Raw genomic sequence first — 20,827 nt, forward strand, 5'->3', positions numbered from 1 at the left:
CTTCAATTCAAAGGCCTTTAAAGTACTGATACTTGAATAACTGACGCAAGAGAAACAGGCAGTGGGATTTGTCGTGTTAACACACACAGTCTCTGTTGTTATGATGTTGTTAACTACCAAAATAATGTGTGTCAAAAGTGCAGAAACACAGAACTCTGTTCCGTGAGCCGCCTGAAAACTCGATGCACAAACTAGTTTTTCTGGTGTGGTGCTGTGTGTGGATTTATGACAGACTAAAATAGTTATGCTGGCAAGTGCACTTGCAAAATAAATTTATCTCCGATGCATGGTGAAAGTTTATCCCACCGAATAATTCAGTGAAATACTGAGCTGTTTGACTCTTAAAGGAATATTTAACTTGAAACTAAAGATAGAAAACATCTTAAATTGGGTGTGGGCATGTGTGGAGAAACATAAAAGGAGGAAGTGACTGGATTCAGTGTAACTACATATGAATGCAGCAGTTTCTTTCCTAGAGAAGAAAGGAAAAACGTTTTTTGATAAAGAAAAGGGTTTCATAGTACAGTTTAGTCACACATTTAATGATCCCTTAGCCCATTTTTACCCTTAAGGAAAAGATTAGTGTAGGTTTCCTGTGTGGAGTTGGCAATGTTTGCATAAGTGATGTTACCTTTGCATGGCTTGCTACAAAACATAATTCATAACTGTTACTGTAGTGACAGATTTGCCTGTTACACAGTTACATTCTGCTATTCATCATTGTTTCAGACTTTTTTCCTCTATTCACACATTGCTGTGCACTTCCTTTCAGTTAAACTTGATTATTCTGCCTGACGTGCTAAAAGAGGAATTGCTGAGTACTTAGTTTGGATGTTGTATTTAACCATGTCTATTCTTGTGGCAGATACCCTTCATATAAACACAGAATTCATTACATCTATCTAGTGCTTTGGGGGAACTTCAGCTGTGCTGAGTAAAATGACCCATTTTCCCTTTTCCTTCTGGTTTTGTACCACATTTGCTTTTGTTGTGGTGTCCTGTTCTAGTTCCTTAAATTGCAGATATTGAGAGTAGTTTATGGGAGTCAGCTGTGTTTTTTCTTTTGGTTAAAGAGAGGCTCAGTGTTGGGGTTTCATGTGTGAAGTCAGCCATCATCCATTTTTTTTCCTATTTGTACTAATCTGAAATGATTCCTTATCATCAAATACCCTACCTGTAATACAAGATCTGGAGCTAAGCAGTGTCAATCATGCTCAGTGTATGAACAGCATTCAGTTATTTCTTTGCCCCTTAGGAAGACTGGGGCAGTTAATAAACAACTTGCAGTTCAGATTCATTGAATAATTGGCAACTTTCAGGTAAGAAAACCCAGGGATTCAGTTTTTCACTGGAAAGGGCAAATACCAAGTTGAACAGTAACTCTGATTTGTTGTTCCTGTTACAGACTTGTATTGGAAGGTTGCTGATCCTTGCAGGGCAAGCAGACCTTCTCTGCTGGAGAAGGTGTCTTCACCAGCGGTTCTCAGGGTGCTCCTCTGGAGAACTGGGAAGTGATTTCCTAGGATAGACAGCCTCGTGGCCTTCCAGGGTTTTTTTCTCACCCTGTGACCACTTCATGTTTGCAAAATGAAAATTCTTTCAAGAGAATCGTGTTTCTATTTGTATGGATATAGAAAGTATTCCTCCAAGTGTTGGGTCTTCATGAAAATGCTCTGCCAGCACTTGGAGGCTGGGATTGTTTCGTGCCCATGAGGGTCTCGAGAGTAGGTGCAAGGACTTCGGGTGGAACAACTGCTGTGGAACAACAGTTCATCTTTATGCTGGTCATGTTTTCTGTGAAGTATAAAGATGGCAATTGGAGGATCAGACCCTCTGAAGAGGAAGGTCTCCTAATGGTGTAGCTGATTAGAGCACTTAGGTGATTACTGGAATGATGCCTCAGACTGTACTTGCCCCGGACACCGATAAGGCTCAGCTGTGAGTTATAAAAACTGGCCTGAAAGCAGTCACTGCTCTGGTGGTGATGCAGGGTGTCACCCTGTTACCTGTGGGTGTTTAACAGCTCCCATGGTTCAGTTGTGTTTCTTGGTGTTTAACACCACTGACACTCAGATTTCAGGGGTCTCTAGCAGAACATTGGGAAACAAGAGTGAGGTATTGCTTTCCAAGTGTTCTTTTCCCTGCTGTGTGATATTCCAATTGAAATTCAAGACAGTACATTGTCTTAACTTAGTAGGCTCAGCTGTGTGACTCTCAGTGGGTAGAATGGGGTTTAGCCTGCTGTCAGGGCATTCTGGAAATATTAATGCCATAAAGATGGTTCGGAAATTATCCACTAGGCCTTCACAGAATTTCAGCATCCCAACTGATGCCCCCTCTTGGTTGTAAATCCATGAGGCTCCCAGTTTCTGTGTGATTCTGACAGGTGCAAAGGAGGGTTCAAGGGACTGTATTTTTGAATATTGTATTTTTTTAAAAAAATTAAAAAATAGACCAAAGTCCGAGGAGAAGAAACCCCACTGTGTTCCTTTGAGCAGTATGAGACATGGATGTAGACTAGCTGGGTTGTTGTACCTTTTCAGTGCAGGGGTTTGCACGGATAATTCATAAAGGACTTTCAGGATGAAATTTTTATGCTCTTTCAGCATTTCCTTCATTCTTTCTCTGTCAGACCTGATGGTAATTTTATCATTAATTTTAGAGCCAGGCATATTTTAATCACACCAGCTGTCAATCAATTATTTCTTTGTATGTTTATTTAATAACAGAACTGCAGGAGACCTCAGAAACTGTAATCAAGACGGAGCCCTGATTGCTCTGTTTGTGACATTAAATATATGAGGATGTGCCCTTAACTCAGGCATTGCCTGATCCACAGAACAGCTGGAATTACGAAGAGCTGGATCATGAGTTAGGGGAGAAAGAGTATTGGTGCACTTTTTGTTAACCATGCTTTGTTTCGGTGTCATTTGTGCTTAAACAGAGTATGAGCCAAAGTCATATTCCTGAGTTTGCTGCTTTATTTCTGTTGCCTTGGAGGACTGTGTAGTTACAAGAGCAGGATCAGGCTCTGTGTTTGGAAGTTCACTTTTAGCATCTTGTATATTGTAATTTTATGTCAAAAATTATGTAAATATAGATTTTGCTAAAGTCACACATTTTTGTTATGCAAAAACAGTTACTGATCATGGGCTTTTTTAGCAAGACTTATTAATCAAAAATATTTTACTTACACAGTCCTTCTTGTGTCCTTCAGGAATCCATTTGAATTTTATTTAGAGGAGGGACAATTCTACTTAGGGTACAGACAGAGATGGCAACTTCACTGCACTGCTGTGATTCCACTCCAGGTTTCCAGAGAAGAACAGATGCTGCTTTAATCCACTGTAGCACAAAGCCCTAGTATTACATTAAAGGGGACTGCAAATTTAGCTAAATAAATCCTTTTGCTTCCTTACAATAGACAAAAGACCAGAATCATTTTCATGAAATTATTGCAGAGATGTCTTTAATAAAAATAAAGGAAAAAAGCCAAGCTTTAGTATGATAAAAAAAAAATCAAACCCTTTTGTCTCTGTGAGAGAAGCAGAAAATTAGAATGATGGCTTTGATAGCCTTCAATACAGGAAATTGATGTATTATATCTGTTAATCAGATTCTTCCAGTAGTTCAGTGTCATCCAAGTTAAACTTGTGCTTAGAAACAAAGGACCCAATTCCCCGTTGCCTTATGCTGTGCAAGCACAAACAAAATGCAGCAGTTATGATTTGGCTTTTTTACGTTGGTGGCTACAATACAGGGCAGGGCAATGGAAAAAGATTCCCAAGCTTGTTTTGAGGGGTACTTGCATTGTTAAGTCGCCCCTAAAATTCGTCACGTTAACAAGGATGGATGTGTCGTGAGTTTAAATGTTTTGGTAAGAACAGAGAGAAAGAAAACTGACTTCCTTCTGTGTTGATCCATACATGACCTTTGCAGCCATCTTTACACAGGGTAAAGAAAACAAGGATGCAAACCTGGTGGATTTTCTGTTGCAGGGCACATTTACAGCCAGTCCTGACTCTGCACTGCAGGAGAGTTCACAATTTGTCTTTAATTTAATGTTCACTCTCCACCTTTATGGCAGAATGGACCAACCTCAGTCTCCGATCCCACGGAGAGTGAGATCCAGCAGTGGCTGTGGGCACTGGAGCTCAGCCAGCTGTACCCTGCGCTGGATTTCACTTGGGTTCAGTGTTGGAGAGGAGCTACAGCTGTGATGATTCCAGGGGAGAGCCTTTCAGTTCTCGTGGCTCAGGTTGGGATAGACCATGGCAGTGTTTCACAGAACTCCAGGGGTAAATCTGCGGGAAGGAATGGATGATTTAGTTGGAAATCCTCCTGCCTTTAAAGATAATACCAAAGCCAGGGTTTCCCTCATTGCCTGGGGGGTTGTGCTGAGGAAGTCATCCTTCAAATGACAGGGACAGCAGTGTTCCCGATCCAACTGCAGTTCCTTGGGCTCTATCGGTTCTTAGGCCTCTATAAAACCCTGACTTTCTGATTGATTGTGCTGCAGCCTAATAATAGTTTTTCTCTCAATCACTCTGCATTCTCAATAGGGAATAAAAATGATCTTTATTTTTATTTCTTACTTGATTCTGCATTATTGTAATATGCTGTGGAACAGCTGTGGGATTTCCATTCTAGAGGTGTCTGGGGCGATGCTTGTGCTTCAAAGTTAACATTTCACAGGGTGTTGAATGTTAGATAATATTATCAGCTGCTCTTAGGTTCTTGAAAGAGAGACAGTTCATTATTTTTGTTTAGATATTCTTTTCTTATATTTTACTCTGTGAATCTTGTTTAGAAAATACCAGTGGTGTGGAGCATTTAGTAGAAACGGGTTTCAAGAAGGGGCTGATTTTAATGCTTCTAGATTTGGAAGAATGATCCTTTCCAGCTAATGGTTTCCTATTAATACCAGTCATTAATGCCTTGTGAATTGGGAGAGAACAGAGGATTACCTGGACTTAATGGAAATTGTCCCAAATGGTGACATGTGGCAAACTTGGATTCCTCTTTTGTTATTAAAATATGATTAAGATGTTTTTGATTAGGTTAGCCCAGAAGAAAAGTATTTCAGGTTTTCCTACCACAGTGTAGCATATTGCACAAGAGTATTTCTGACTGTCTTTGGTTGAGACTTTCAAAATCTGGCTTTTCCCTGTATTTCACTTTCAGTTCACAAAATGGTGAGCCTTGTTTTTGGGAACTGCACTTCTACCCTTGTCCTAAAAAACCATTTTCCACTGCAGAAAGATCTGTGAACTATGTCTTGGTAAAGAGCCCATAAAGACTAAGGATTATCTGAGTTCTGTATTTTAGACCTCCTGTTCTTTTGTGGTTGCTGAGCCTCCCATGCAGCCCCAGCTAAGACAAGCTGCACCAGCAGGAGCCAGTGCAGAATGTCCCTGGTGCTGGGATGCAGAGTGTCCCTGGTGCTGGGGCAGGGCTGCAGTGTCCCTGGTGCTGGGGCAGGGATGGAGTGTCCCTGGTGCTGGGGCAGGGATGGAGTGTCCCTGGTGCTGGGGCAGGGCTGCAGTGTCCCTGGTGCTGGGGCAGGGCTGCAGTGTCCCTGGTGCTGGGGCAGGGCTGGAGTGTCCCTGGTGCTGGGGCAGGGCTGCAGTGTCCCTGGTGCTGGGATGCAGAGTGTCCCTGGTGCTGGGGCAGGGCTGCAGTGTCCCTGCTTTTGGGGCAGGGCTGCAGTGTCCCTGGTGCTGGGGCAGGGATGGAGTGTCCCTGGTGCTGGGGCAGGGCTGCAGTGTCCCTGGTGCTGGGATGCAGAGTGTCCCTGGTGCTGGGATGCAGAGTGTCCCTGGTGCTGGGATGCAGAGTGTCCCTGGTGCTGGGATGCAGAGTGTCCCTGGTGCTGGGATGCAGAGTGTCCCTGGTGCTGGGGCAGGGATACAGGGCCATGCTGGGCAGTGTGTGCTGCATCCAAGGGGAGCTCTCCAAGCTCCAGCACAGCCTAGCAAGTGCTCTCCTTCCCTGTGTGTGCACTAAAACATTGCCAAGACAGGTGTTGCTACCTGTGTTACTCTTTTATTGTCATCAGTGAAGTGAGTCAGACATCCTACTTAAAGCCTACACTTAATTCCTCTCTAGCAGAGAAAGAACTGTAAAATACATGGACTCAGCATAATGGAGAGGAAATGTAGAAGGAAGGAAGTTTGTGAATGAGAAAAAGCATCTGTCAGCTCTTTAGTTGATTTAGAGGTTATAAGCAATCTTTTGAGGTCTCATTTCTGCAAGAGTGAAGATTTCCGTGTAGTAATACACAGAATATCTTTCTATGTCTGCAAATATCTTCTGTATTTGAGCACATTGCCTTGAATCTCACAACATCTACAACAGTGTCTTCTCCACTAAACTTCCTACTTCAAACAAAAGGTCTCTTTCCATTTTGTTTCCTTAAACACCATGTTCTGTACGCTTGGGTGTGTTGCAGAGGATAAAAATCTCCCTTTTATGAGGTGAGCAGTGGTTCTGTTCCAGTGAGTTGCACCACCTCTCCGTGTGTGCACGGTGCTCAAGGCCAGCTCCCGTTCTCCTGGGATGGGAACAACCCCCTGCCCTTCGCTGGAAGCAGGAATAAATGCCATGTTCTCATCCATTTCTTTCCTACCTGCTGAGAGTTTCCCATGCCTGTTTCGAAATGCCATTGTTTTCCCATAGAGAAAACTGGTAGGGTTTCATTTCCTTGGGGTTTGTTTTTTTTAGCCTTGGCACAACGAAGTTGGCAGTCGAAATGCAGGGTTTGCTCAGTTTATTTTTATATTCTGTGCACTTTCAGGTTCAGTTAGATCACTAAGGGTGCTTTCTGATCAGACTTTTAACAGTCCATCCTTTGGATTGGCCTTTTAAAGTATGTTAAATTGTTGTGTAAATTTATGAGGTTTGTCTGTAACTTTGAGGGAAGTCCACCAACCACGAAAAGTTGAATAATCCCTTCCTTTCTGACTTTAAAAGTGGGAGAATTTTAGCCAACTGTTTCTTAAATCTTAGAGAGACAGCAAAGTATCTCGTGTTCATCAGTGACAGTGTTTGAAAGCACAGCTCATTAGATAATAACAATATATTATTAACCACTTGAAATGAGATCCCTTGGTCATTTAAAGTAGGTCTTTTTGTACAGCATTCATTTGCTACTTAACTTAAAATATGGCCTAAGTGAGTACAACTGTGTAGTGATCTGTGACTTTCCCTGGTACAATGTCCAGTACAGAAAGATGATTTTGTTGCCATTTCTGCTGCATGGGCCCTCTGCATGCTCTTTGATTAATGATTATTCTTAATTTCGCTCTGCCCAGGCCCTCAGACATACTCTAAGGGTGGCCTGCTCAAGAGTTTGTTCCTAGCTCTCTGTTCTCCTTCTTATATTTTCAAATAGTAAAGGGGCAAAACCTTAAAATTAGTCAAATGATAGGTTTTATCAATTATATTTGATCTAAGATGAGAACATAGTTTCTATGTAGGAAATTTCAATCCTGAAAGTGAGCAGGATTTCATTGAGCATCTTTAAACTGATTCATGTTCATATGATATATGGGGTTTAAGAGGGGAAAGAAGGGTATTATCCACCAAGACCTGGCCAGGGAGAGGAAACTAGGATTTAGTCTCTTCCAGAACGTGGTTGGCAGCAAGCTGATTTCTCAGCAGTGCCTTCTGTGTCACCCCTTCCTCTGGAGGGCTTGACACAACAGCTGAAGCCCCAGGAGATGTGAAATAGGATGGCTGGTATGGGACACCAAGGATTCCTGTGTTCTATCAAATGGTGCCTCAGCTGTGCAGGCAAACCAGGCTTTTCTCAGCTGCAGAAACCAGATCTTCCTTTTTAAAATCAGCGTTGTATAAAGGTCACGTCATGGGATAAACAGGAGAATGTGTATTAATATCCTGCTCTCTTCAGTATGGTTCATAGGCAGTGCATATATGCTAAATAAGAGGATTCCAGATGAATGGTGTATCTGAATAAATGATAGATAGTTGAAGTCAAATTCTACCACAGCTGCATTGAGAAACTGCCCAGATTTGTGAAGCTTATCCCATTGTGTAAGAGTTTGCAGAGGGGGGACAGGACAAAGTCTGCAGTGGGGGGCAGACCTTCACTGATTTTGTTACATGATCCATACCAGGTACCACAGTTACACCTAAAAATGGTTAGCTTTAGTTCCTGTAAGAAGCTAAAGCATCTTTTTGAAGCATACATGACATTTTCTGATGTTAGTATGTTCTATGCTGACACATCAAGAGGAAGAACTGACCATAAAAAAACCTCTCTAAAAATTCCAAAACCTGGGCTGATTTGAGCCACAGGCCTCTAATTGCTACCATAGTAATCTTTTAATAATATCCATTTTTTAAAGAGTTTGAAGGATGGAATATGATTGATGCTGGGTGATAATTAACACAAATTGGATGACCTGAGATAGAAGCTGACATTTGTAAACTGTACTCAAGTTTTATGGGTGCTGTGAGTCTCCTTTGTTACTTTCCAGCTGCTAAATAATGAAAATAAAATGCAGCTTTGCCTTTAGCAGATCAGGCTTATAAGGCAGTAAGTGGCTACTGGTGAGGGTTGGGTGGTTTGACCCTTTGCAGTACATATTGTGTCTGATGGCAGATATGCTGCCACTCTTGGACAATGGTGATCTGGGAGGTGTTTAACCTTGGAAGCTGAAGATAATCTCAAGTGAGTGCTTTCCAAATGGATAGCCTTAGCTCTGAACTCTATTGTAAATGTTGTTCCCTAAAATAGAGGATTTGGGTATGATTTTGTTCCACTCTATTTTCATCTTGCTGGTGTATCTCCATTTCAGTAGTGACAGTGCATTCATTCCTACATTCTGCTTTGGGGTGGAGAAAATAACCTCTCATCTTTTTTTCCCTGCTCTCTGCTACCATTAATGGCATCTAAGACTGGGGGTCAAAATGGCCTGTTTTAAAAAGCATTTTTGTTAATGCCTTTTATGGGGTTGTTTAGTGAGAATTAAACTTGGTAGTGTCCAAAGGAGTGCATGTTGGGGTTTTTCTGTAGTTTCAAATCCAGGACTTGGCCCAGAGAACAAATGCAGGTTTGCAGGGCACTCAGGGTACTGTGTGAGGAACTCTGCTCCCTGTCCACGGCTGTCAGACTGTTTTGACTCAGCCTGGTTGTTATTGGCAGTCTCACCACACAGAATATTCCTGAATGAAGTGACTGCTTTGTTAGTGTTTGCTTCTGAGACACATGCAAATTTTGTCTGGATTTTTCTCGCAGTGATATTTAACTTCAGTAAGATGAATTACCTGGGACATTACTTTGATGTGCATTCAAAGGTCTCATTTGTTTTTAACAGAAACAGCTGAACTGAGAGTGCATTCTAAGTCAAACACATCGGTCAATATTTCTTTCCTGGATCAAAGCCTTTGTGAGTGCTGTTGTCCATCATAATGGCTTTGAACTCTTGACAGTGTATATTTGAAGGTAGATTGGTTTGTTAATGTTATTGCATTTATTGAATTTGGGGATTTGTAGGAGTTCTTAATATAATTGACTTTTGTTTACTAGACAGCACAGAACAGGCATGGCAATAAGAACTGGATTCTAATCTGTTGCAAACCATACTAATAATATACTTCTGCTCAAATGTTCTCACTCTACTGGGGAATATTGGGGGGGGGGGCATGGAGAAAAATGAATGAGGTACGTCTGGCTGGTTTTGCATTTTGAGAAGTCACACTAAGAACATTTTGTGGAGAGTAATTTGAGATAATCCAATGCATACATGAGAGCTTTAATTAAACACACCTTGTAGTTGAGAGCAGAAAGCCCCACAGGTACTGAAGTGCAAGCCAGCTTTTGAAGCAGGGAGGTGGCCCCTGGTGCCAAAGGAGTGCTGTGTGTGGGGAGCACAGTCCTGGTTAGCAGTGCTCTGCCTGGAACTGTCGCTTCCAACGTCACAGGCAAAGCAGGGCTGCCTTGCACTTGTAAAGGCAAAGTTACGTGCAAGAAACGAGCTTTTGGAGAGGTTTGTTCCTCTGTGGAATGCTGCCCTGGACCCAGGCATTATTGCCATTCCAGTGGTGTGTTCCAGCCTTCCTGGTGGAAGTGTCTGACCACCCCAGCTGCTCCAGCAGCTGCCCTGGGCTTCTCTCCGTTACTGACTTAGTTCCATGGGCGACTTCTGGTCTGCATTCCTTGAGCTAGGTAGAGAATTTGGATCTATTTCAAGTGGGAATCTATAATTAGGAGCTAAGATCAGACTTTGGCTGGTTTGAAGCTACAGATTTTAAAAGGAGATAGTTGGTGTAGAACAGATGCACAGCAATTCTTCCTTCCTGTTTACACAGAATATTTATTTTTGAGTGAGGCTGAAGTTTTACTGGGAATCATGTTTATGAAAAGAGGTTTTGATACAAAAAGCTTCACTCTTTGGTTTGCATTTAAATCCATCTCATAAATCATAAGGTATCCAGATACTTCAGCTGTGGATATCGTGTTCATGTTTATGGACAGAAAAGTTTCGGGGACAAAGGAAGAAAATCAGCTTCCTGAATTGTCCTATCAGTAGATATGACTTAAAAGGAACCAGCTTTACATGCGTTTTTCCTGAAGAGGGGAATCAATTATATGGATTCAGGGAAAAGCAGGCAAGTTAGAGAAGGTGTGGATTTGACTGAGCAATTTTTTTAAGAACTACTCATGCAAATGTTTCACTGTTGCAACAAATAAAATAAACATATCAATCCTTCATTAAGTTCCATTTGAATTCAGGCTGTGCAGACTACCTGCAGTTTTGACTGCTGTCCCTGGCAAGTGCTGCTCTGCCACAGTCCTGCTTTAGGGACTGCCTCCTAAAGAACAGAGCATGTGCATTGTCACGGCCAAGCCGAGTGTTTTATCATCTTGTGCTGACTAGAATTTTAAGTTGGCTGTGGTTTAGTTGCTGTGTTCATAATACTTGGGCTTTCTTTACACAATGTAGAAGAAGAGACATTTATTCTGTATACCTTTGAACTTGTAAGGATCTAAAATGCTACGGAAAATCTTTACGATGTAACAGCACAAAGTTATTATATTGTCATACTTCTCTTTATGTCCAAAGCAGATTTTTTACAGGATTAATATAATGCTGATTGGTTCTCATGTGTGTACCATCCAGTTGTTTGGGCCTGTTTTCAATTACATGTCTTTATATTACACTGTTGAAAGTCCATTCTAAATGAATGATGAAAATAACAGTGATTTCAGAGACAGCTCATTGGTAAAACAGTTTCTCAAGTGTTTGCTCTGTTTTGCTGGGAGGGTCTCTTTGGTTCTATTTTAAAATGTTGCATGCAGTTTTGGTTTGGCATTTGCATTATTTAGAAGCATGTTGAATTTCTTTGTTGCAAACTAAATCTGCAACATACTGGTTTGAACATTTGGATGATTTCTGTGAGCATATGTTCCCACTATCTTTGTATTTTAGTCCTAAAAATGCACAGGGACACTTGACTGCTTGTAAACTGTGGGGCTTCTGGGGTGAGTGGCAATACTGAATCACTCCTTGCATCTGATATTATTGTTATATACTTCCTTTATACATGCATGTCCTTTTAAAGATAAGGTACTGGGCCTCAGAAAAAAAGGAACTTTCTGGTCTTTTGCAGTACAGTTTCTCTGACAGATAAATTCTTGTGCCTCTGGATACAAAACTGTAGCTCCTGGTCATTTTGCCATTAGTCAGTGGAACAGATAAGTCTGTACTCATGGAAAAGCTTAGAGTTTGCTCCTTACTGGAATTTAGATCTTAAGGACTCTTTCCAGTTTCCATTTTAAGCTCAAATGTTGAGGTTTTCTAGTTTTTCTAAATTTTGTCTCTGTTGTGCTTATTTTTAGTTTTGATAAGAGTCTGACAAGATTTGAAGGAAAAGGAAGGTGTGAATATAAAAATGAAAGGAATAACAGTAGATATTCAAACATCCTGAATAATGTGTTGGTTTAAAATATGACAGTGGATTTAGTGTACTGGTTGCTCATGACAGCCTTTGTGAGCAGAAGTAACAATTCCCCCAGAGGCTGGTTGGGCACTGCCCAGGCTCCCCAGGGCAGGGGGCACGGCCCCAAGGCTGCCAGAGCTCCAGGAGGGTTTGGACAACACTCTCAGGGACAGGGTGGGATTGTTGGGATGTCTGTGCAGGGCCAGGAGTTGGACTTGATGGTCTTGGTGGGTCCCTTCCAACTCAAGATGTTCTATGATTCTCTGAATTGAAGGTGTAAAATGAGAGTAAGGGAAGAAAAGACCTGCCAGGTTTCTGCTGCTAAAATGCCTGGAGAAGAAATAATGTGCTTTGGTCATGGCTAACCACACAGCTACAGAGGGAGAGAGGAGACAGAGCTTTTTCTTATTAGGTAATTCTTGACATGAACTCATCCCCTGAGCAGTGGGAAATAACTGTGAAAACCACAACCTTTTTCCAAGCAGCGACATCTCCTTCCCATTTTGTCAGCCTGCTTTGTTGGTGCTGCTTGAGTGCAGAGCTCCAGCCAGGCACCATCCCTCAGCTTTGGCATCTGGGCAAAGGAGGCAGAGGAGCAGCTCCTGGCACCCCTGGGTGTGCCCTGGAGTCAGCCCTGCATCGGAGCCGGCAGGAGCTCTGGGGCTGTGCAGGGAGGGCACAGCGGGAGGGGTGGGTGACAGGGGCTGTGCTGTGGGGTGGGTGACAGGAGCTGCTCTGTGGGGTGGGTGACAGGGGCTGTGCTGTGGGGTGGGTGACAGGGGCTGCCCTGTGGGGTGGGTGACAGAGGGAGCTGCCCTGTGGGGTGGGTGACAGGGGCTGCCCTGTGGGGTGGGTGACAGGAGCGGCTGTGCTGGCTGGGTGGGTGACAGGGGCTGGGGGGTGGGTGATGGAGCTGTGCTGTGGGGTGGGTGACAGGGTGACAGGGAGCTGTGCTGTGGGGTGGGTGACAGGGCTGCCCTGTGGGGTGGGTGACAGAGGGTGTGACAGGGAGTGCTGGGGTGGGTGACAGGGAGCTGTCTGTGGGGTGGGTGACAGGAGCTGTGCTGTGGGGTGGGTGACAGGAGCTGCTGCTGTGTGGGGGTGGGTGACAGGCTGCTGTGGTGTGGGTGACTGTGGGGTGGGTGACAGGGCTATGCCCTGACTGTGCAGGAGCTGTGTGGGGTGGGTGCTCTGTGGGGTGGGTGACAGGGTGTGTGTGGGGTGGGTGACAGGGGAGCTGTGCTGTGGGGTGTGTGGGGGGTGGGTGACACTGCTGTGGGGGGGTGACAGGGGCTGGTGGGGTGGGTGACAGGAGCTGTGCTGTGGGGTGGGTGACAGGGGCTGTGCTGTGGGGTGGGTGACAGGAGCTGCTGTGGGGTGGGTGACAGGAGCTGTGCTGTGGGTGGGTGACAGGGGCTGCCCTGTGGGGTGTTGACAGGAGCTGCTCTGTGGGGTGGGTGACAGGGGCTGCTCTGTGGGGTGGGTGACAGGGGCTGTGCTGTGGGGTGGGTGACAGGGGCTGTGCTGTGGGGTGGGTGACAGGAGCTGTGCTGTGGGGTGGGTGACAGGGGTGCCCTGTGGGGTGGGTGACAGGGGGGCTGTACCACGGGGTGGCCCTTCCCCACCGCCCGGCTGGAGCAGCCAGCAGGCCCTGCTGCCATGCACAGACCACCTCAGTGGTGTAGTTTAATTTAAGTGTTTGCAGAGCATGGGGCTCAGCTCCTGCAGGAAGTGCAGAGCCATACACAGGAAAAACGGCAGAAAATGCCTGAATCCAGCTGGTGAATACTGGCTTATAACCATTGAAAGTAATCTGATTTTCACCCAGAGTTTTACCTATCCATTGTAATGTATTAAAATGTGGCCTGTTTCTGTCTTTCTCTAAGCCTTTCTTTTCCCTGTTGTTCCACACTGCCAGTGGTGGTTTGGGATTTTTTAGCAGTATTTTAAGTTGAGCTTTATGCAAGAAGAAACTTCCAGTGTCAATTACTGGTAAATCCTGATTCAACCAGTGCTGGCCACTCTTTCAAAAAAAAAGTAATTGAGATGTCCAAAGTTTTTCAATGGCTCTGGTTTAAATTTTTATTCATGAAAAGTCATATTAGTAGTACTAATTATTTTTAAATATTTCATTTTCATTCTTTAGCTGGTCCATTCTCCTCTTCTTTGTAAAATACTACTAAACAACCTTTCCCTTTTTCTGGCTTGGCAGATAATGAATGTCTATTTTCTGCTGAAACAAGAGTGTGATAAAACAATTAGAATTCTAAGAATGAAAAGTTAATTTCAACTGGTTTGCTTTCTCCTAATATTACTTAATTCAACAGATTGCTGGGCTCACTAGTAATATGCAGTTGCACATTGCAGGGACATGAACCAAATTAATCCACTAGATTATTTTTTTTTTAACATTGATTCTACTGGACATGTAGGATAGGTGGCAGATGCCTCAAATTGGAGACCTTTATTAAGAAGGTTTTTTTTAATTCCAGTTGGAACTTTTAATTAACATTTATTTATTATAATATATAGTATATAAGGATAAATAATAATAAACTAACAGTGTTGCATTGTCCATTTTTACGGTGTGCTTCTTGTACTTAATTTCTCACCCATGTGAGAAAAGTAGTGTGTCAAGGGTGGCTGCTGGAAGTGAAGCAGTGCTGGAGAGGTGTCTCAGCTACTCCCTCAGTCACAGGGTTCTAGTTCTTGCTGCCAGCCTGGAGCAGAATCCTTGACATTTTTGTGTGTAGGCATTTCTAATAAGTGGATAGATAAGTGTTCTGAGCCTGTTTTAGTCATAGAATTGTTAGGTCAGAGAAGACCTTTAAGATCATCAAGTCCAACCATCCCCCAGCACTGCCAAGGCCACCACTAACCCATGTCCCCAAGTGCCACATCCACGTGGCTTTAAATCCCTCCAGGAACGGGGACTCCACTGCTGCCCTGGGCAGCTCTGTCAGGGCTGGACAACCCTTTCCAGGAAGAAAATCCAACCTAAATCTCCCCTGGTGCAACTTGAGGCTCATGTCCTCTTCTATCACTTGTTCCCTGGGAGCAGAGCCAGACCCCCACCCGCTCCCCCCTCCTGTCAGGGAGTTGGAGGGACTGATCAGGTCTTCCCTGAGCCTCCTTTGCTCCAGGCTGAGCCCCCCCAGCTCCCTCAGCCCCTCCTGGTGCTCCAGACCCTTCCCCAGCTCCCTTCCCTTCTCTGGACATGCTCCAGCCCCTCAGTGTCTTTCTTGTCATGAGGGGCCCAGAACTGCCCCCAGAATTCGAGGTGTGGCCTCAGCAGGGCCAGCACAGGGAGACAATCCCTGCCCTGGTCCTGCTGCCACAGCAGGGCTGCCACAGCCCAGGGGCCATTGGCCTCTTGCCCCCCTGGGCTCACCTGGGATCACGTCCAGCCACTGTCACCAGCACCCCCAGGGCCTTTTCCTGCTTCCCAGCCCCTCTGCTCCCAGTCTGTAGACTTGTTGTGATCCGAGGGCAGGAACTGGCACTTGACATTATTGAACCTCACACAATTGGCCTTGATCCATGGATCCAGGCTGTCCAGATCTCTCTGCAGAGCCTTCCTGCCCTCCAGCACATCAACACTCCTGCCCACCTTGGTGTCACCTGCAGACTGACCAAGGGTGCCCTCGATCCCCTTGTCAGGGTTATTGATAAAGACATTAAACAAAACTGACCCCAGCACTGACCCCTGTGTAACCCCCTGGTGCCCATTCCCAGCTGGATGGAGCTCCATTGCCCACCACTGGTGCCCATTCCCAGCTGGATGGAGCTCCATTGCCCACCACTGGTGCCCATTCCCAGCTGGATGGAGCTCCATTGCCCACCACTGGTGCCCATTCCCAGCTGGATGGAGCTCCATTGCCCACCACTGGTGCCCATTCCCAGCTGGATGGAGCTCCATTGCCCACCACTGGTGCCCATTCCCAGCTGGATGGAGCTCCATTGCCCACCACTGATGGAGCTCCATTGCCCACCACTGGTGCCCATTCCCAGCTGGATGGAGCTCCATTGCCCACCTCTCCCTGGGCCAGCAGCCAGTTGTGAGCCCAGTGAGCAGTGTCCCATCCAGGCCATGAGCAGCCAGCGTCTCCAGGAGAATGCTGGGGGTGTCAAAGGCTTTCCTGCATCCAGGTTCACATCCAAAGCCTTTCCCTCACCCCCTGAGCTGCTCACCTTGTTGTAGAGGGAGATCAGGTTGGTCAAGCAGGACCTGCCTTTCCCAAACCCGCACTGGCTGGGCCTGATCCCCCAGTTGTGGTGGCACTCAGGATGATCTGCTCCATGACCTTCCCCAGCACTGAGGTCAGGCTAACAGGCCTGGAGTTCCCTGGATCGTCCTTCTGTCCCTTCTTGTAGGTGGGCATCACATTTGGTGACCTCCAGTCCCCTGGGACCTCTCCAGTTAACCAGGACTGGTGATAAAAGATGGAAGGTGGCCTGGAGAGCACTTCCACCAGCTCTGGGTGCTGTTCCCCCTCAGTGGAGCAATCCAACCTGTCACCCTTACAGCTTCACACAAGTCATATTTATTGAAATGTTTTTCTTTTCCAAACATATGTCCAGTAGTAGGAAGTAGAAAGCGAGCTGCTTTTCCCTGTCAGTGGAGTCCATTGGAATGCAAGAGCTCATACGGAGTTCGAGCTGCTCGTAAGAAGGCAGAAGAGCTGGATGGGAGAAAGCCCTAAAACACGTGGTAGTGGCTGTGCATGTGGGTTTGCTTTGAAGGGCTGTTGTTTGCAGGAGGCTGCCTGTTGTAAAAAGGTAATTAATTCCCTGCTTCACAGGTCAGGTGGTAGGGAATAGGCCTGTGAGCAAAAGGAGAGCAAGCATTGTAGTCAGTCAAGCATCACATTGATATCTGGAAAAAGTACAAGGGGCAAAGTAAAATTAAGAAGCAGCCCTTAACTTTAATCAGAGCCCTGGGCAGACCTCCTTCCACCTTTTTCTGCTAGGGCAGAAACTTTTTGTTGCTGAACAGGTTAAGTGATGCATTGAAGGTATCATTATTAAACTGCCAACAGGAGGTTATAGTCAACATGGAAGGGTTGTTATATAGTTCACAACGGTGAGGTTGGCAAAAAAAAGTCACAGGCCTAAGAAGGGGGAAATAGTGATAATTCCTGCCTTTCTGTTAGAAACAAATTTTCCATACTTGTATGAAAAGTACTTATAAACTTACTCTAGGAACCTGTGATGTACAGAATAGTGTGGCCTCAGAGTTGGCAGGACAGAGAAACCTATTTTAGTGTTTAAAGAGAGAATGTGATACTGTTTCTTTAATGGATCCTTTAGGGAGGCTGATTTATTTGTGTTCAGTGGGTGGTTACACAGTTTCAGTGTCACTAGCAAAACTCGGACTAATTTATCGTTTTGAAGTTGAAAGCCAGCTGGATCACCGAGGGAAAGGGATTAGTTTCCTGTCAGCTTCCTTTTTGGAAAAAGTAATGTGTGCACACTGAAAATATTTCCAGCTTGGGTTAAGTATGTTTGAAAATACCTTTCGGGTAGAGTCATATTTTGATGGGCAAAGAAAGAGTGCTTGCTTTCAGTTTTCCATGTTTATAGAAGCATTTTAAGAAATCTAAGGGGCTTTTTTTCTCCTTCCCTTTAAAAAGTACCCACTGTTCAAGCTGGGCCAGTGTTAACCCTCTTCTCTCCTGGTGGAGAAGGTTCAGTCAGAAATTGGTCTGTACTTTCTGAAGGGACTGCTGAGAGACAACAGGAGGACTTTGGTTTTTTATGTTCCCCTTCATGTGAATGAAGGCAAAATAAGAAATACAGGACCTGGAATTTTACTGCTTTGGAGTTGGGCTGTGCCTTTCCTAAAATAAAAGGTAGGGCAAGTGCTGCAGATGCTTATATTTGGTCATGTGTGGAGTGCTTCCTAAGTCTTTTGAGGGATTCAAAAAAAGTCCAGTTTCATTCTGCTGTCAATGCTCTGTGTACACAGGGTGAGGCAGACGGGAAATACTGATGTGAAACATAGGATAAGGTGGAAGAGTGAAAGTGCAAATCCTACTGCAGTGTGAGAGTGCCCTGCTGTAAAATACAACCCAAACACAAACTGCTGTGTCATCAGGACTCCAGGATACGCCTGGGGCTCAGCTTTAAAATGTTTCCTATTATGTACCACCCTTTTAATACAAAAATGTTTTTTCCTTTTCTTTATTCCTTAGCAATAACAGCATTCATGTGAAAACAAAGTGTTTTATTTGCTAGATAGTTTGTAATGTGTTTTCTTCACCTGAAAGCACGTTGCTTTCATTAGCTGTAAACATCCCATGGGATGCTTTACTCCAAAGGATGCCAAAAGCATCCCATGGGAGCAGTCTTTCACTAAGGGAGAAATAAATGAGATTTCTCCTGTAGGTCCTGTAGGTACTTTTTCCCAACTTTAGTCTTTAGAAATATAGTAGCTCTCAAGATCCATTAAATCCCAGCTCTCCGTTGAGTAATCTCCAGGAAAGTAATCCTTTTATGTCAAACTGTAATATGAGGGTAAGAAAATATTGCTTTAATTTGTCAAAGCAAGGAAAGACGCAAACAAGCATCTGTCACTTTGAGTAGAACGACTTGGAAATGAGCAGTATTATAAGAAATTAGAAGTTTTCGTTCATTTTACACCATAGTTGCCTAAGGAACTGAGGATGTTATTAATAATTACTGTATAAAGTGAAATAATACTTGAAACCTGCGTTGTCCTGCTCCACTCACGATCTAAAGGTGATGCCTGCAGGACAAACTGAGACTTGTTTAGAGTACGGCAAAAACTGTGGTGTTTGACATGAAAGCCACACTGCCTGTAACAATTGCACCTGAACTTCAGCCAGATGTGCTGGGTGCCTGCAGTGTTGCTCAGCAGGGCCGTGCTGGTGGCGGCTGAGGGTTGGGTGCAGCACTCACCGAGCGTGTCCTCTCTCGTCCCTGCAGTGTGGAGGGCGAAGCTCCGAGCAGTGAGACTGGCACGTCCCTGGACAGCCCCTCTGGGTACCACCAAGGGCCGATAACCCACAGCTCAGCCATCAGCCCGGACCACTACGACCCCTCTCCCTACGGGCTCTACTCCATCTCCCCGGGACAGCGGGCACGGAGGCCCAAACTCCAGCACTCCACGTCCATCCTGCGCAAACAGGCCGAGGAAGAAGCTATCAAAAGGTCAAGATCGCTTTCTGAGAGCTATGAACTCTCCTCAGACCTACAAGATAAGCAGGTATTTGGGCTTTGTTACTTAATTTAAGACAATGGCAACATGTCTGTAAACTGGGGGGAGTCTTTTTTAGCATCACATCAGTTGTGATGCTGAAAATGCCCTTTTTCTGTGCCCAGCTTAGTTCAAATAGTCATATGCCAGCATTTCTGAGGTTTTTGACTCTTTTATCCTGTATTGTGTCACCCCTGTGTCCCTTACACCTTCCCCACTTCCTGAAGAAAACTGTAAAAGATATGTTGATAGTTTTAATAATAAAGACAGTTCTACCAGGAACTTATTCTGGGGACAATAATGCAAAATATTTTCCTAAGCAAATGAGTCGTTTTTGAAACCTGGATATTTTTGTTGCTTCTGAAAGAAAGGAACAACATATTGAAGCTGATATTTTCTTGTATCTGTGGGGTGAATTCAAGGCTTTAATTGGCTTTACTCAACTAGGCAAAACTCCCACATCCTTTACAAAGAAGTGGATGTAGATATTCGAAGCCTTTGTCCATAAAAAGGCACTTTTGTAAGACAGTCAGTCTTTCCTTTTAGGGTTTGTTTCAAATGTATTCCTATTTGAAAGATGTTTATCACCATATAAGTTCATATTTATGATTTGAAAATGGTGCCCTAAGAGTTTAAGGTAGGCAAATGTGCAGGATGCACCGATGTCAGTGGTAGATGAACAACAATAGATCAATGTTTTCTGGTTTGGAGGGGTTTTTTTTGTTAGAGATCTTATCACAGAATCACAGAACCTGCTGAGTTGGAAGGGACCCACAAGTATCATCAGGTCCCACTCCTGGCCCTGCACAGGCCCATCCCCAAGAGTCTGGGAATCATCGAGGTACATTCCATAGTCACTCCAACTTCTATGTTAATATGGTGAAAGTGGCAAAATTCCACAGACAGGAAGCAAACTATTCCTGGTTTTGGACCAAACATTGATAGTCAGTGAAATTTATAGGGGCTAAATCTCATTTTCATGTTGGGGGATCATAAGATGTTGTTCCAGAAGGACCTGGAAGAACAGACCTTGAGCTCTGCCTCAAAGTTGAAGCCAATATTTGGGATAGCAAGTGTGAGTTTAGTTTAGCCTCCATGCTCACCAAACTGTGGGGACACCTGGTTCCTGATGCCAGCTCTGCTGCTAAATTGGACCTGCTTGTGAGACCAAAACTGTTCTTCCCTGTTCCACCTTTGGCAGTGGTTTTTGCTGGATGTCTCACCAGGGATTGATGTAGAGTGTGAGGCTTTCTGAGGAGATCTCCTGCACTGCAGATATTCCACAGAGCCCAATTCCATCTGTCCTTCTGTGCCACTTTGATGGAGAATGAGGAGGACTGCAGATGTTATTTTGTATTTGTTCAGGGAGTCTTGCACAATAAAAGTGACAATGATACATGAAGGAAGCTTGATACTGCAGAGTTGGTTACTGCTCTTGAAAAGCTCTCCTTGAAATAGCTGAAGATACTAAAAACGATGTAGGAAAATGTCCCAGACTTTACCTAAAGTTAACCTGCATTAAATATGCATTGAAAAGGTGCATGAAATAGGCATTAAAATCTATTAGAAATACTAATCACAAGTCTAACTCATCTAGGCAAGTTGGAAAATAATCTCAATTTAAATTCCCACCAAACTTCC

At 44.4% G+C, this 20,827-nt stretch overlaps 1 protein-coding gene across 10 annotated transcripts in view; it reads left to right on the forward strand.

Annotated features, from left to right (window-relative positions):
- Positions 1–20,827, forward strand: part of IQSEC1 (IQ motif and Sec7 domain ArfGEF 1) — a 336,618-nt gene that overhangs the window by 270,568 nt on the left and 45,223 nt on the right. For all 10 annotated transcript variants that reach the window (XM_039384585.1, XM_039384590.1, XM_039384583.1 and 7 more), the window contains one exon: positions 18,916–19,195. In XM_039384585.1, coding sequence (XP_039240519.1) covers positions 18,916–19,195 — 280 coding nt within the window. The remainder of the gene's footprint in view (positions 1–18,915; positions 19,196–20,827) is intronic.

Source organism: Pipra filicauda, unplaced genomic scaffold (assembly GCF_003945595.2).
Source record: "Pipra filicauda isolate LSUMZ 115617 unplaced genomic scaffold, ASM394559v2 scaffold360_size730234_pilon, whole genome shotgun sequence".
Classification (NCBI taxonomy): domain Eukaryota; kingdom Metazoa; phylum Chordata; class Aves; order Passeriformes; family Pipridae; genus Pipra; species Pipra filicauda.